This window comes from Entelurus aequoreus, linkage group LG03, assembly GCF_033978785.1.
Source record: "Entelurus aequoreus isolate RoL-2023_Sb linkage group LG03, RoL_Eaeq_v1.1, whole genome shotgun sequence".
NCBI classification, from domain to species: Eukaryota; Metazoa; Chordata; class Actinopteri; order Syngnathiformes; family Syngnathidae; genus Entelurus; species Entelurus aequoreus.
Genome location: NC_084733.1, coordinates 372,350 through 388,204, shown reverse-complemented (window position 1 = coordinate 388,204; position 15,855 = coordinate 372,350). Strand labels below are relative to the sequence as shown.

Below are 15,855 nucleotides of genomic sequence, written 5' to 3'. Positions count from 1 at the left end.
AGATATTCATAAATATACAAATACAAATGTGATATACAAATAAATAAATCATTTGTAGAAATAATATTGAGATTTAAAATTGATATTGAAATTGAGATTTGAAAATATATACAAATAAAGTCATATAGTGGATTAAATGGATGGGTAAGTAATAACTAGTATTGATAACTGTTTCAGGTGTGTTGTAGTAGTGTTGTATTTACTAGATAGTTTAGTCACTTTTACAGGTGTTGGTGTGACGACAACGTCTGGCAACATCCAAAATATCTAACGAAGTAAAAGTGGAAGTAGGAGGAAAAAAAAGATCCTCCAGTAATGTACAGATACAGCATTTTAGTATTACTACTACTAGTGAAGTAGGCCTTAATAGCCTTGGCCTTAGCTCTACTTCGTTAGCTGCTAGCTGGCTAACGTTGCCAGACGTCGTCGTCACATGTAAAACCTGAGTGACTGACTAAACTATCTAGTAGATACAACACTACTACAACACACCTGAAACAATTATCAATACTAGTTATAACTTATCCATCCATTGAATCCACTATATGACCCTCCCTAGTGTGCCTCTGATTGGCTCGCCAGTGTCTGGCCATGTCTGTGACCCAGACCGCTCTGGCTGCAGTGCCCTCTGCTGGTGGTTCAGGGGAGTGTGTAACTCCACACCTGCCTGTCTGTGACCCAGACCGCTCTGGCTGCAGTGCCCTCTGCTGGTGGTTCAGGGGAGTGTGTAACTCCACATTTATTTGTGCATGTGCTTTGTGGGAGGAATGTCTCATCGACACATATGCAAATTCGATACAAATACAAAATCAAGCATATTTATATTCAAATCTCAAAAATATATTTACAAATGCATGTTTATTTATACAAATTCTTCATATATTTGTATGTCACATTTTTATATTTATAAACTTTATTTGTATATATTTTCAAATCTCAAAAATATATTTACCAATACGCGTTTATTTATACAAATGATTTATTTATTTGTATATCACATTTGTATTAGTATATTTATGAATATCTGCATATGTATTAATATCACATTGGTATATACAAGTTGATGTGTGAAAAGTGAGAGAGAAAGTAAAAGTCTTACTTCCTCCAGGTGGCGATGAAGGAGTGGACGGAGACAAAGCCGGTCCTCTCACCACCTGCCGCGTAGAACATGGCGGCCTTCCAGTAGAGCGGACACTCGCACACCTAGAAGACCACCAGAAGCGTTACCCAGTTGCCCTTTTGTTGCCGCGGCAACCCCTTACACCCCGACGGCTGACCTTGGCGATCTTGCTCATCTCGTAAATGTCGGCCTTCTCCTCCTCGAACTGGGCGAAGGCCGCCTCCACGACGGCGATGGCGGCGTCGTGGTTGGCGGTCAGGCTGGAGGCGGGGAGCCCCCGAGGGAAGTAGAATCTGGGAATGTTGACTGCAGGAGGAGGAGATGGAAGGGGGACCACCACCACCGGCACTGGCGCAGGGCTTGGCGAGCTGTGCGAGGGCGCGTGGGGGGCGGGGGCGGGGGAAAGGGCTGGGGGCGGAGTCACGGGTTTCTTGTCCGGTTTGGACTGAACCTGAAATGAAAAGGAGAGGAACAGTTTGAAAGAGTTTTATCAGTAAGCAGGGCAGTCCTGACCCCACATTGATGTCTGATATCAGTCCAGTATCAACAAAAACCAAATTTGTGCTGATACAGTAAGTGCTTGCATGGAAAGTGTGCGATATCATGTGCGATACAAACAGTCCTGCAGCGTGTTTAACTCCTTAACTTTTGTTTTACAACATTTGTCTCACGACTTTAACTCCACAACTTTATTCTGCATTTTTATTCAACAACTTTTGTTCCATAACTTTTATTTTACAACTTTGTGTCACAACTTTTGCTCCATAACTTTTATTTTACAACTTTGTGTCACAACTTTTGTTCCATAACTTTTATTTTACAACTTTGTGTCACAACTTTTGCTCCATAACTTTTATTTTACAACTTTGTGTCACAACTTTTGCTCCATAACTTTTATTTTACAACTTTGTGTCACAACTTTTGTTCCATAACTTTTATTTTACAACTTTGTGTCACAACTTTTGTTCCATAACTTTTATTTTACAACTTTGTGTCACAACTTTTGTTCCATAACTTTTATTTTACAACTTTGTGTCACAACTTTTGTTCCATAACTTTTATTTTACAACTTTGTGTCACAACTTTTGTTCCATAACTTTTATTTTACAACTTTGTTCCATGACTTTTGTTCCATAACTTTTATTTAACAACTTTGTGCCTCAACTTTTGTTCCATGACTTTTGTTCCATAACTTTTATTTCACAACTTTGTACCACAACTTTAAATTGTTACAGTTACATCCCTACTGTATTGTTACACACACACACACGCACTTTTATTCCACAACTTTTGTTCCACAACTTTTATTCCACAACTTTTGTTTCATAACTTTTGTTTCATAACTTTCGTTCCACAGCTTTTGTTCAACAATCATCTTTATTCCATAAATGTATTTCACAACTTTTATTCCACAACTTTTATTTCACAACTTTTGTTTAATAACTTTGGTTCCATGGCTTTTGTTCCATAACTTTTGTTCCACAATCATCTGTATTCCATAAATGTATTCCACAACTTTTGATCAATGATTTCCCCCCACACTTTTATTTTTACAACTTTTGTTTAACCATCCCCCTCCCACCCACCTACACACACACACACACACACACACACACTTTTATTCCACAACTTTTGTTCCACAACTTTTATTCCACAACTTTTGTTTCATAACTTTCGTTCCACAGCTTTTGTTCAACAATCATCTTTATTCCATAAATGTATTCCACAACTTTTGTTTCATAACTTTCGTTACACAACTTTTGTTCAACAATCATCTTTATTCCATAAATGTATTCCACAACTTTTATTCCACAACTTTTGTTCCACAACTTTTATTCCACAACTGTTGTTTCATAACTTTCGTTCCACAGCTTTTGTTCAACAATCATCTTTATTCCATAAATGTATTCCACAACTTTTGTTTCATAACTTTCATCACACAACTTTTGTTCAACAATCATCTTTATTCCATAAATGTATTTCACAACTTCTAATTTCCCCCCACACTTTTATTCCACAACTTTTATTTAAAGGCCTACTGAAATGATTTTTTTAAAATTTAAACGGGGATAGCAGATCTATTCTATGTGTCATACTTGATCATTTCGCGATATTGCCATATTTTTGCTGAAAGGATTTAGTATAGAACAACGACGATAAAGATTGCAACTTTTGGTATCTGATAAAAAAAAGGCTTGCCCCTACCGGAAGTAGCGTGACGTAGTCAGTTGAACATATACGCAAAGTTCCCTATTGTTTACAATGATGGCCGCATGAAGTGAGAGAGATTCGGACCGAGAAAGCGACAATTTCCCCATTAATTTGAGCGAGGATGAAAGATTTGTGGATGAGGAAAGTGCAAGTGAAGGACTAGTGGGGAGTTGAAGCTATTCAGATAGGGAAGATGCTGTGAGAGCCGGGGGTGACCTGATATTCAGCTGGGAATGACTACAACAGTAAATAAACACAAGACATATATATACTCTATTAGCCACAACACAACCAGGCTTATATTTAATATGCCACAAATTAATCCTGCATAAAAACACCTGCGTGTTTGTTATGCTAGCTCCTAGCTCCTCTGCTAGCTCCTAGCTCCATAGAACACGCCAATACAATTCAAACACCTGATCAACACACACAATCACTCAGCCCAAAAGACCGTTCACCTAACCCAAGGTTCATAAAGCTTATATATTTTAAAAAAGTTACGTACATACGCAAAAAAAAGTTGCGCACATACGGTCAAGCGATCAAATGTTTAGAAGCCAAAGCTGCATACTCACAGTAGCACGTCTGCATCTTTGTCATCCAAATCAAAGTAATCCTGGTAAGAGTCTGTGTTGTCCCAGTTCTCTACAGGCGTCTGTGTATCGAAGTCAAAAGTCCTCCTGGTTAGAGTCTCTGTTATCCGAGTTCTTCCATCTTGACTGCATCTTTCGGGAATGTAAACAAAGAAGCGCCGGCTGTGTACTGTTGTGGCTGACTACGTTCGAAAAATACGTCCATTTCGCACCGACAACTTTCTTCTTTGCTTGCTCAGCTTCCTTCTCCATAATGCAATGAACATGATTGAAACAGATTCACGAACACAGATGTCCAGAATACTGTGGAATTATGAAATGAAAACAGAGCTTTTTCGTATTGGCTTCAACGTGGAAGGCATACCCGTGTTCGCCGGTCTACGTCATGCGCATACGTCATCCTCAGAGGCGTTTTGAACCGGAAGTTTAGCGGCAAATTTAAAATGTCACTTTATAAGTTAACCCGGCCGTATTGGCATGTGTTATAATGTTAAGATTTCATCATTGATATATAAACTATCAGACTGCGTGGTCGGTAGTAGTGGCTTTCAGTAGGCCTTTAACAATCCCAACCCCCCCCCCCCACCACCACACACACACACTTTTATTCCAAAACTTCTGTTCTGCTAGCTCCTAGTACCCTATAGCCTAGCATGTTTACCTTTTGTAAATGACTTGACTAAAATAGAATAAATAGTGTGCTTATTGGAGGACATTTAGGTGTTATATATATATTCATATATATATATATTTATATATATATATATATATATATATATATATATATATATATATATATATATATATATATATACATATATTTATATATATGTGTATATATATATATATATATATATATATATATATATATATATATATATATATATATATATACATACATATATATAAATATATGTATATATATATATACATATATATGTATATATATATATAAATATATATACATATATAAATATAAATATATATAAATATATATATGTATATATATATATATATATATATGAGGTGTGTGTGTGTGTGTGTGTGTTGGATTGTTAAACACAAGTTGTAAAAATAAAAGTTGTGAAATCAAAGTTGTGGAATACATTTATGGAATAAAGATGATTGTTGAACAAAAGTTGTGGAACAAAAGTTATGGAACAACAGCTGTGGAACGAAAGTTACGAAACAAAAGTTGTGGAATACATTTATGAAATAAAGATGATTGTTGAACAAAAGTTGTGGAACAAAAGTTATGGAACAACAGCTGTGGAACGAAAGTTACGAAACAAAAGTTGTGGAATACATTTATGGAATAAAGATGATTGTTGAACAAAAGTTGTGGAACAAAAGTTATGGAACAACAGCTGTGGAACGAAAGTTACGAAACAAAAGTTGTGGAATACATTTATGGAATAAAGATGATTGTTGAACAAAAGTTGTGGAACAAAAGTTATGGAACAACAGCTGTGGAACGAAAGTTACGAAACAAAAGTTGTCGGAAAAAGTTGTTGAACAAAATTTAGATGAGATTTCAATTGCATTTCATTGGTTTGGTACGCTTGGTCACACCTTCCTCCATGCCCTGTGGTGTACATGGTGGGCGTCTAGTTGACTTAGTGTTGCTTGTGACAGCTGTAGCCCCCCCAGCATTCATTCTATCGCTCTATTCTTGCACCTCCTATTAATACCTCGCTGGCATCTCATCTGCCTCGCAATATTTCACCTCATGTCTCTCACACTTCAGCAAGAAAAGATGCAGAACAGTGAAATATCTCAAGTAGATTCTTGCAGCTCGTCCAAGTAACTCACCTGTTGTTGTTGTTGTTGTTGTTGTTGGAAATACTTGAGTCTTTTCTTGAAGCGTGACGGCAGAACAAAGTCACAACCGCGGGCCAGGAAGGCCAACTCTCCTCTCAAGTCGGGGTCGCCGCGTAACGACGTCTCCTTGATCATCATAGTGGCTCGCTCAGCTAAACCAGCGATTAGTGGCTCGCTCAGCTAAACCAGCGATTAGTGGCTCGCTCAGCTAAACCAGCGATTAGTGGCTCGCTCAGCTAAACCAGCGATTAGTGGCTCGCTCAGCTAAACCAGCGATTAGTGGCTCGCTCAGCTAAACCAGCGATTAGTGGCTCGCTCAGCTAAACCAGCGATTAGTGGCTCGCTCAGCTAAACCAGCGATTAGTGGCTCGCTCAGCTAAACCAGCGATTAGTGGCTCGCTCGCTCAGCTGGACCACTAAACCAGCGATTACACACACGTGCACTAATCCAGCCAGGAAAAGGACTTCCTGCCGAGGCTTGAGGATCGGACCGAAGACCAGACCGAAGACCAGACCGAAGACCAGACCGAAGACCAGACCGAAGACCGGACCGACATGATCCAGGAGAAATCACGTCGGACAAAAAAAGGGTCTTTAAAAAAAAAAGTGTGGCAGTCCTTCTGGTGCTGCTGCAAGATGGACTCTGAACACTCGGAAACATGAGCCTGACTCCACCAACACACACACACACACACACACACACACACACACACACACACACACACACACACACACACACACACACACACACACACACACACACACACACACACACACACACACACACACACACACACAGTATGGGGGGGTCAGACAAGTGTCTTGCACCATGTGAATAAAAAAAGAGGTTACTTCCATGTGAGTGGGCGGGGCCAACTAAGAGGAAATCATTCCAAAGAGGTCATTTTGGGACAGAGTGATGAATCACCACTCTGTGTTTCCCACACATTCATTTATTTGTGGCGGCCCGCCACCAAAGAATTACGTCCCCCACAAAAAAATAAAAATAAATATATATATTTTTTGTCCTGTCCAGCTTCTCAGGCAAATCATATAGTAGATGTAGATGATCATATAGTAGATGTAGATGATCATATAGTAGATGTAGATGATCATATAGTAGATGTAGATGATCATATAGTAGATGTAGATGATCATATAGTAGATGTAGATGATCATATAGTAGATGTAGATGATCATATAGTAGATGTAGATGATCATATAGTAGATGTAGATGATCATATAGTAGATGTAGATGATCATATAGTAGATGTAGATGATCATATAGTAGATGTAGATGATCATATAGTAGATGTAGATGATCATATAGTAGATGTAGATGATCATATAGTAGATGTAGATGATCATATAGTAGATGTAGATGATCATATAGTAGATGTAGATGATCATATAGTAGATGTAGATGATCATATAGTAGATGTAGATGATCATATAGTAGATGTAGATGATCATATAGTAGATGTAGATGATCATATAGTAGATGTAGATGATCATATAGTAGATGTAGATGATCATATAGTAGATGTAGATGATCATATAGTAGATGTAGATGATCATATAGTAGATGTAGATGATCATATAGTAGATGTAGATGATCATATAGTAGATGTAGATGATCATATAGTAGATGTAGATGATCATATAGTTGATGTAGATGATCATATAGTAGATGTAGATGATCATATAGTAGATGTAGATGATCATATAGCAGATGTAGATGATCATATAGTAGATGTAGATGATCATATAGTTGATGTAGATGATCATATAGTAGATGTAGATGATCATATAGTAGATGTAGATGATCATATAGTAGATGTAGATGATCATATAGTAGATGTAGATGATCATATAGTAGATGTAGATGATCATATAGTAGATGTAGATGTAGATGATCATATAGTAGATGTAGATGATCATATAGTAGATGTAGATGATCATATAGTAGATGTAGATGATCATATAGTAGATGTAGATGATCATATAGTAGATGTAGATGATCATATAGTAGATGTAGATGATCATATAGTAGATGTAGATGATCATATAGTAGATGTAAATGATCATATAGTAGATGTAGATGTAGATGTAGATGATCATATAGTAGATGTAGATGATCATATAGTAGATGTAGATGATCATATAGTAGATGTAGATGATCATATAGTAGATGTAGATGATCATATAGTAGATGTAGATGATCATATAGTAGATGTAGATGATCATATAGTAGATGTAGATGATCATGTAGTAGATGTAGATGATCATATAGTAGATGTAGATGATCATATAGTAGATGTAGATGATCATATAGTAGATGTAGATGATCATATAGTAGATGTAGATGATCATATAGTAGATGTAGATGCCCATATCGGCTGTTCACATTGACTTTACAAAAGAGAAGTGTAGGAGACTTCTCTTGTTGCCTTATTTGTATTTGACCACTACTGTTTTCTGTTTATTTGTTACTGACTGTGGCAGGACACCTCTGCCTCTGTTTCACTTTATGTTGCTGGTAAATAATATGGCTGTAGTAGTAGGCTAAAGTTAAATTATTTAGTATGCACTAATTAAAGGGGCAGAGCTTTAAGAGACATTTTAGCTTTTATATTTTATAAGATATATTTTTTGTAAGAACCACAATTCATAAACATATTTCAGTGAATAACTTATTGTTCAAATCTGTATATAAATATGTACATAAAGTGTTGTAATTATATTGTAAAATGGATGGATGGATGGACGTTTAAAACAAAACTGTTATTATTAATTAGTAAGTATACATTTTTTGAGCCTTTTTAGAGAAAATCATATCATTGTAGTAAATTATGCAAATTACTCGATGATGTCATGTTGACCACGCCCATAGCCACGCCCCCACCGCCACAGGTATCTTGGCAGTTTATGGGAAACACTGAGCACTTCTTAATATTCCATATGCAGACGTTCAAGGAAGGTTCCGAGAAGTCCAACGTTTATGTTTGGAGGACAGATTTGGCCTCGGATCGGATGCGGATACTTTGACAATTGAGTGAAAATGTTTCATAGCGAGTAATGAAAGTAAACAGTTGCATAGAGCATGTCGGACCATAGGGTGCACCGGGTTATAAGGCGCACTGCCCATGAATGCTCTATTTTTGATCTTTTTTCAAATATAAGGCGCACCAGATTATAGGGCGCATTAAAGGAGTCATATTATTATTATTTTTTTCCTAAATGTTGTAAACCACATTAAGTATTCAATTTGTGGTATTGAAAGCCATACGTCATTCTGTGGACAAAATACAACTGTAAGTAAACAAAAACAAAAAGTAAATTGGCTCCCATTTAAATAATTTGGGGTTTGCCCTCAAAGACTTCCTGGATCCAAATACTTAATTCCTTACTTGGTAAACAACAACAACAACAAAAAAGAATTGGTAATAGTAAAAATATTGATCTTATCATATTTGTATCATTTATTAACTGATACTAAACTAGGTATCGATAGTATCGACATTTGGATGGATCAGGCCTATTTTACATCAAAGCTTTAGCAGTTAGCTTCTTTTGTCGTCCTGTTCGGTGAGTTTGTGTAAAGCATGTTAGCCATTCCTTTTCCTCCAGTTCTCCAGTGATAATAGTACTTAGTTTATTTTCCACCATGGTGGTGAGGATTAGTATCTTAGAAGCAGCTTCACACTTTGGATAGATTTGGATGCGTTTGTTGCAGCTTGCTCTCCAATTGGAGCCGCTGGTCTAACAAGACATTCATGCATGTGTGGAACAAACAATATGGAATATAATCATCGTGTGATCCGGATTCCTGTTCCTTTTCAAGGAACCTTTCACGCCAAGACAAAATCAACACACACTAGGACACAGCTAGGGTAAACATGAACAACTTGGAAGGATAAAAGTTGTGGAACAAAAGTTGTTGAATAAAAATGCAGAATGAAGTTGTGGAACAAAAGTTGCGAAATAAAAGTTGTGGAATAAAGTTAGAGGACGAAAGTTGTTGAACAAAAGTTGTTGAATAAAAATACAGAATGAAGTTGTGGAACAAAAGTTGTCAAATAAAAGTTGTAGAATAAAGTTTGGGGACAAAAGTTGTTGAATAAAAATGCAGAAGAAATTTGTGGAAGAAAAGTTGTGAAATAAAAGTTGTGGAATAAAGTTAGGAAACAAAAATTGTGAAACAAAAGTTGTGGAACAAAAGTTGTTGAATAAAAATGCAGAATAAAGCTGTGGAGTCAAAGTCCTGGGACAAATGTTGTAAAAACAAACAAAAGGAACAAAAGTTGTGGAATAAAAAATGTATAACAACATTTGTGGAATACAAGTGCTGGGGGGAATTATTAAACAAAAGTTGTAGAATAAAAGGTATTAAACGAAGAATGTTGAATAAAAATGCAGAATGAAGTTGTGGAACAAAAGTTGTTGAATAAAATGTGAGGGATAAAGTTATTGAACAAAATGGATCAAGGGTTAGTTAGGGTGATCAAGGGTGATCAAGGGTGATGGGTCAAATGCAGAGAATAACTTCACCACACTTAGTGTGTGTGTGTGTGTGTGTGTGTGTGTGTGTGTGTGTGTGTGTGTGTGTGTGTGTGTGTGTGTGTGTGTGACTATCATTGCTACTTTAACTTGAACTTGAACTTAAAATAAAGTTAGGGGACAAAAGTTGCTGAACAAAAGTTGTTCAAAAAAATGCAGAATAAAGTTGTGGAGTTAAAGTCCTGGGACAAATGTAAAAATAAAAATGAAGGAACAAAAGTTATGTAATAAAAGTGTGGCGGGAAATTGTTAAACAAAAGTTGTAGAATAAAAGATATTGAACGAACATTGTTGAATAAAATGCAGAATCAAGTTGTGGAACAAAACTTGTGGAACAAAGTTAGGGAACAAAAGTTGTTGAATAAAAATGCAGAATGAAGTTGTGGAACAAAAGTTGTGGACTAAAAGTTGTGGAACAAAAGTTGTGAAATTAAAGGAGTGAAATAAAGTTAGGGAACAAAAGTTGTATAACAAAATATGTTGAATAAAACGCAGAATAAAGTTGTGGAGTTAAAGTCTTGGGAAAAATGTTGTAAAAACAAAAGTTAAGGAACAGAAGTTGAAGAATAAAAGTTGTGGAACAAAAGTTGTGAAATAAAGTTGTGAAATAAAGTTAGGGAACAAAAGTTGTTTAACAAAAATTTTTGAATGTAAATGGAGAATAAAGTTGTGGAGTTAAAGTTTTGAGAAAAATGTAAAAACAAAAGTTAAGGAACAGAAGTTGTGGAATAAAAGTTGTCGAATAAAAGTTGTCGAACAAAAGTTGTGGAATAAAAGTGTGTGCGTTTGTGTGTAGAATAAAAGATATCGGGAAACATTTTTAGAAAAAGTGTGTTTGTGTGTAGAATAAAAGTTATGGAACAACAGTTGTAAAAATAAGAGTTGTGGAATAAATGTGTGGGGGGAAATTATTGAACAAAAGTTGTGAAATAAAAGTTGTGGAATACATGTATGGAATAAAGATGATTGTTGAACAAATGTTGTAGAACAAAAGTTATGGAACAAAAGCTGTGGAAAAAAGTTGTTGAACAAAATATATGGCACAGAAGTTGTGGAATAAAAGTTATGGAACAAATGTTGAATAAAAATGCAGAATAAAGTTGTGGAGTTAAATGTTGTGAAACAAAAGTTAAGCAACAAAAAGTTGTGGAGTAAACGTTGTTGACCAAAAGTTGTGGAACAAAATACAAGTTAAAAGAATAAAACTTGTGGAATAACCTCCGTTTGGTATTACGATATGAAATCTACAAAATGCTCACAATCTGAGTTTTTAACACAAATGACAAAGTTTAGTGTAAGATGGCACACACAATGATTGTGTTTTTCTGCAACTTTGACCACATTTCATTGAGCTAATAGGCTAATGCTGACATGTGAGCTCCAATCCTTATTCCCTATTCTGTACCACAGACAATGCAGTAGCTCCAATCCTTATTCCCTATTCTGTACCACAGACAATGCAGTAGCTCCAATCCTTATTCCCTATTCTGTACTACAGACAATGCAGTAGCTCCAATCCTTATTCCCTATTCTGTACTACAGACAATGCAGTAGCTCCAATCCTTATTCCCTATTCTGTACCACAGACAATGCAGTAGCTCCAATCCTTATTCCCTATTCTGTACCACAGACAATGCAGTAGCTCCAATCCTTATTCCCTATTCTGTACTACAGACAATGCAGTAGCTCCAATCCTTATTTTATTCCCTCTTCTGTACCACAGACAATGCAGGAGTGGAAAGTCTCATGGAGGTCACGTCAGTTCCAGGGTTAAACAACCTGCTAGCGCTAGCCGCTAACATTGCAGCAGTCTGCTGAGACTTATAAAAGTTGTGGAACGGATAAAAGAAAGGTTAAAAGAATAAAAGTTGTGGAAGAAATAAATAAAGGTTAAAAGAATAAGAGTTGTGCAATAGAAGTTGTGGAATAAAACATGTCGATGACAAACAGGAACCTTAAACCCAAAATCAGCGACCCGCCCAGCAATTGTCCATTCCGTCGCCATGGCAACAAGCCTACCCTTTGACGGGGCGGGGTGCCCCCCCAGGGTTACCGTGCCAACCGCAGGAAATGCTTCCGCTTCCTCTGGAGAGGCACGCAAACACACCATTGCAACAGAGCAGACACACAATGAAGTCAGCATCATGGGTCATTTCTCCCAGCCTCCTTGAACTCACCACCCCTTTGACCACTTCCAGGCTGGCAACATATCAGTCACCTGTAAAGTTGAAATGTATAATGATCTAACATAATTAACGCCTCTAGACTTGATCAAAGCAAATATAATCAAAATAAATAACACCATACAAAATACAAGTAAATACCATTAATAAATCAATATATATATTTTCCAATTAAAGTGCCCAACATAATGTAATGTCTCCTCACCAAAGTATAATGCTATACAAATAAAGATAACACTTTTTTTTTAAACAATATTAATATCATACATTCATATAAAATGTAATGATAACAAACCTCCGTAAAAATGACCTTGTAATATCACATTCATCTTTTTTTTTCTTTCCATCTTTATCCTCTTGACACGCTACTTTGTTACGAAGAAAGTATATCCAACATTACATAAAGGCTAATATAATTATTCAAATGTATTTCATTCTTTTAATCAACTAAAATACAAAATTAAATAAAAACTTTAAAAAGAGAAGAAAAGAAGAAAAGAAGTTGCAAACTTGAAATATTCAAGAAAAAAAAAGGTTAATAAAAACAAATAGTATTGGTCACAGATAAACAAAAAAGATGTGAACTAAATTAGACTCTGCAGCATCGGGGGCGGTACCTCCGGATTGGCAGACCGGGGTGGTGGTTCCTCTCTTTAACAAGGGGAACCGGAGGGTGTGTTCTAACTATGGTGGGATCACACTCCTCAGCCTTCCCGGTAAGGTCTATTCAGTTGGACTGGAGAGGAGGCTACGCCGGATAGTTGAACCTTGGATTCAGGAGGAACAGTGTGGTTTTCGTCCTGGTGGTGGAACTGTGGACCAGCTCTATACTCTGGGCAGGGTCCTTGAGGGTGCATGGGAGTTTGCCCAACCAGTCTACATGTGTTTTGTGGACTTGGAGAAGGCATTGGACCGTGTCCCTCGGGAAGTCCTGTGGGGAGTGCTCAGAGAGTATGGGGTATCGGACTGTCTGATTGTGGCGGTCCGCTCCCTGTATGATCAGTGTCAGAGTTTGGTCCGCATTGCCGGCAGTAAGTGGGACACGTTTCCAGTGAGGGTTGGACTCTGCCAAGGCTGCCCTTTGTCACCCATACTGTTCTGAACTTTTATGGACAGAATTTCTAGGCGCAGTCAAGGCGTTGAGGGGATCTGGTTTGGTGGCTGCAGGATTAGGTCTCTGCTTTTTGCAGATGATGTGGTCCTGATGGCTTCATCTGGCCAGGATCTTCAGCTCTCGCTGGATCGCTTCGCAGCCGAGTGTGAAGCGACTGGGATGAGAATCAGCACCTCGCCCGGAAAAGGGTGGAGTGCCATCTCCGGGTTGGGGAGGAGATACTGCCCCAAGTGGAGGAGTTCAAGTACCTCGGAGTCTTGTTCACGAGTGAGGGAAGAGTGGATGGTGAGATCGACAGGCGGATCGGTGCGGCGTCTTCAGTAATGCGGACGCTGTATCGATCCGTTGTGGTGAAGAAGGAGCTGAGCCGGAAGGCAAAGCTCTCAATTTACCGGTCGATCTACGTTCCCATCCTCACCTATGGTCATGAGCTTTGGGTTATGACCGAAAGGACAAGATCACGGGTACAAGCAGCCCAAATGAGTTTCCTCCGCCGGGTGACGGGTCTCTCCTTTAGAGATAGGGTGAGAAGCTCTGTCATCCGGGAGGAGCTCAAAGTAAAGCCGCTGCTCCTCCACATGGAGAGGAGCCAGATGAGGTGGTTCGGGCATCTGGTCAGGATGCCACCCGAACGCCTCCCTAGGGAGGTGTTTAGGGCACGTCCGACCGGTAGGAGGCCACGGGGAAGACCCAGGACACGTTGGGAAGACTTCCCGGCTGGCCTGGGAACGCCTCGGGATCCCCCGGGAGGAGCTGGACGAAGTGGCTGGGGAGAGGGAAGTCTGGGCTTCTCTGCTTAGGCTGCTGCCCCCGCGACCCGACCTCGGATAAGCGGAAGAAGATGGATGGACTAAATTTGTCAGACATAGTAAAAATCTCTTTGTTTTTCATTGGAAAATATTTATTTGGTTTATAAAAAAATGTGGCTTTTTAAAACATTAGTTTAAACTTAGTCAACAACTGCTACTAAGCTGTAAACTTTCAACAGCTTCAGTAAGTTTGTCCTGCAAAAATCTTCCCTTGGGAACTTCAACTATATTTTCATGATGTTTATTTTTGTGATGGTTGTTGACATAATAATATGCATCATAAAGACTTCCACTTTCAATGTGTGCGTTACTCACAAAGCCGTCCACTAGATGGTGCTACACATCAGTTTTCAACAACTGGCACTAGCAGCCTGTCGTCGCTAGAGGGCAGCAGCTGACTATACACAGTAAGCATATTTCACCTTTGAAGGGGAGAAATAGGAATTACATGAACAAAAAACATAAGAAATGATTATAGAATAAAAATGACTGAGTTTTATTATTTTCAAATTTCATTATATAAATCAATCAGTTTTGCAAAAAACTAAACTAAATGAATGTTATTATAATTATATATCACACACACATACATATACTGTATATAGATAGATATACATACATACATATATATGTACAGTATATATCCCCAGGTGCATGTGTTTGGAGGTGGGAGGAAGCCGGAGTACCTGGAGAGAACATGCAAACTCCACACAGAAAGACCCTGCACCGGGAATCGAACCTAGGACCTTCTCACTGTGAGGCACCAGTGTTACCCACTGCGTCACCGTCCTGCCCTTTCACCAATACCATCCATCCATTTTCTACCGCTTGTCCCTTTTGGGGTCGTGGGGGGTGCTGGAGCCTATCTCAGCTGCATTCGGGCGGAAGGCAGGGTACACCCTGGACAAGTCACCACTCTTCACAGGACCAACACAGATAGACAGACAACATTCACACACTAGGGACCATTTAGTGTTGCCAATCAACCTATCCCCAGGTGCATGTCTTTGGAGGTGGGAGGGGCCTATCCCCAGGTGCATGTCTTTGGAGGTGGGAGGGGCCTATCCCCAGGTGCATGTCTTTGGAGGTGGGAGGGGCCTATCCCCAGGTGCATGTCTTTGGAGGTGGGAGGGGCCTATCCCCAGGTGCATGTCTTTGGAGGTGGGAGGGGCCTATCCCCAGGTGCATGTCTTTGGAGGTGGGAGGGGCCTATCCCCAGGTGCATGTTTTTGGAGGTGGGAGGGGCCTATCCCCAGGTGCATGTCTTTGGAGGTGGGAGGGGCCTATCCCCAGGTGCATGTTTTTGGAGGTGGGAGGGGCCTATCCCCAGGTGCATGTTTTTGGAGGTGGGAGGGGCCTATCCCCAGGTGCATGTCTTTGGAGGTGGGAGGGGCCTATCCCCAGGTGCATGTTTTTGGAGGTGGGAGGGGCCTATCCCCAGGTG

General features: G+C 38.8%; 1 protein-coding gene across 4 annotated transcripts in view; it reads right to left on the bottom strand.

Moving 5' to 3' along the window:
• The window catches only part of LOC133645999 (serine/threonine-protein phosphatase 2A regulatory subunit B'' subunit alpha-like), a 143,534-nt gene that overhangs the window by 17,768 nt on the left and 109,911 nt on the right, over nucleotides 1-15,855 (bottom strand). For all 4 annotated transcript variants that reach the window (XM_062040928.1, XM_062040929.1, XM_062040930.1 and 1 more), the window contains exons 3-4: nucleotides 1,278-1,571; nucleotides 1,100-1,203 (exon numbers count right to left, since the gene is read on the bottom strand). In XM_062040928.1, coding sequence (XP_061896912.1) covers nucleotides 1,100-1,203; nucleotides 1,278-1,571 — 398 coding nt within the window. The remainder of the gene's footprint in view (nucleotides 1-1,099; nucleotides 1,204-1,277; nucleotides 1,572-15,855) is intronic.